Below are 1718 nucleotides of genomic sequence, written 5' to 3'. Positions count from 1 at the left end.
TCCTCCCTCAGACCCAGGAGTCCAGGCCCAGCCCCTCCTCTAGGTAACAAACACTAACAGGAGATTTCTTTTATACCCCAGATCTGTCCTGCAGGGCCCCGGCTCTCAGTGCAGACTTCACAGAGAAGAACATTCCAGCCCTCGGAGCAGTCAGTGCTCTCTCAGGCCAGGCTGGGGGGTTCCCCTAGCACCCAAGGTCTTGGTCACTTTCCTGGCCATGGCCTCCCCGAGTGTCCCTGTGCCCAGCATGAGCCGTGCACACAGGGGCCATGTGGGCAGGAGCAGGTGTCACTGAGAATGAGACGATCACCCCTGAGTCTCAGGCCAGGCTGGCTCCACACGTCACGTGATTGAGGTTGTGGTGCCTTGGCCTGGGCCTCAGTTTCCTCATCTTGCAAACACTGATGACATAAACCTCAACTTCCAAAGGTTGCTGTGAGGTCAGGGTGTGCAGAGCGAATAGAATCAAGTCTGGCTCCGGGGGATGAGCAAGACATGGCACCCCAGGCTGTGAGGGCGGCAGCCAGGGGGAGCGGTGGGCGCCGAGGAGGGTCCCAGAAACTCACCGATCCATACAGGGCCCCGTCCGGCCTCTGGCACAGGAACCTGGATGTCTTGACTCCCAAGATTTGAATAACCCCTGGCTTTAAGGCCTTCAGCTGCAAGAGACCTAAGGGGAGAAAGTGGTAAGGCGCCTAGAGGAACTCTTCCACCCCGCTCCGTCCCAGTCCTAGGAGTCCAGGCAAAGCCCCCTCCTCCCTCAGACCCAGGAGTCCAGGCAAAGCCCCCTCCTCCCTCAGACCCAGGAGTCCAGGCCCCAGCCCCTCCTCCCTCAGACCCAGGAGTCCAGGCCCCAGCCCCTCCTCCCTCAGACCCAGGAGTCCAGGTGAAGCCACCTCCTCCCTCAGACCCAGGAGTCCAGGTGAAGCCACCTCCTCCCTCAGACCCAGGAGTCCAGGCCCCAGCCCCTCCTCCCTCAGACCCAGGAGTCCAGACCCCCAGCCCCTCCTCCCTCACACCCAGGAATCCAAGCCCCCAGCCCCTCCTTCCTCAGACTCAGGCGCTGGCCCACACTCACTTTCGGGGCTCTGGTGGGCAGCCCCCGCCACCGTGCCATCCTCCCTGATCTCCAGGTGGGCTTCTGTCTGCTGGGCGTCATCTGTGTAGAGGTACCGCTGCCGGACTTGGCCTCCGAATTGCAGGAGGGGACTGGAGTCAGGGATGGGGTGCGCCTGGCAGGTTCCCAGCAGGAGACCAGCCAGCACAGAAACCCACAGTGCAGGGTGCTCCAACTCGACCTCCTCCGAGCCCATCAATGGCTCAGGTCCTCAGGCGATGTCCAGGGTGTGAGTGGGAGAAGCTGAGTGGTCTAGATCTGTGCCAGATTCTGCTTGTCCCGGTGAGCAGATCCACAGATCGCTGCTCAGGTGCCCTGAGTGCCTGGGTCCTCTTTCAGGTGGATCCTCAGCCGACAGGACACCCCTGTTTTTTGGGATAGCTGCAGGAGCTCCAGAATTTATACCCAGACAGTTCCGCCCAATCAGCCTCCCTGCGCCTGAACAATGATATTTGACCCACTTGGCAGGAGCTAGAATTCCATCGTGGCAAGGGCAGCCCGAATGGATGGATGATGCAATCCGGGGGTCCTTTCAATGGGGGTCTAGGGGATGAGGGAGAGGAGAATCAGGTTAGCTGGGACTCAGATGAAAGGGGCTGGG

The 1718-nt window shown here is 60.8% G+C and overlaps 1 protein-coding gene across 1 annotated transcript in view; it reads right to left on the bottom strand.

Moving 5' to 3' along the window:
• The window catches only part of FGF21 (fibroblast growth factor 21), a 2906-nt gene extending 1246 nt beyond the window's left edge, over window positions 1-1660 (bottom strand). The window contains exons 1-2 of the mRNA XM_017500486.2: window positions 1079-1660; window positions 567-670 (exon numbers count right to left, since the gene is read on the bottom strand). Of these exons, the coding sequence (XP_017355975.1) occupies window positions 567-670; window positions 1079-1313 (339 nt within the window). The 5' untranslated portion in view covers window positions 1314-1660. The remainder of the gene's footprint in view (window positions 1-566; window positions 671-1078) is intronic.
• Window positions 1661-1718: the final 58 nt, after the last annotated feature.

Source organism: Cebus imitator, unplaced genomic scaffold (assembly GCF_001604975.1).
Source record: "Cebus imitator isolate Cc_AM_T3 unplaced genomic scaffold, Cebus_imitator-1.0 Scaffold266, whole genome shotgun sequence".
Lineage (NCBI taxonomy): Eukaryota > Metazoa > Chordata > Mammalia > Primates > Cebidae > Cebus > Cebus imitator.
This window is presented reverse-complemented; position numbering and strand designations above follow the sequence as displayed.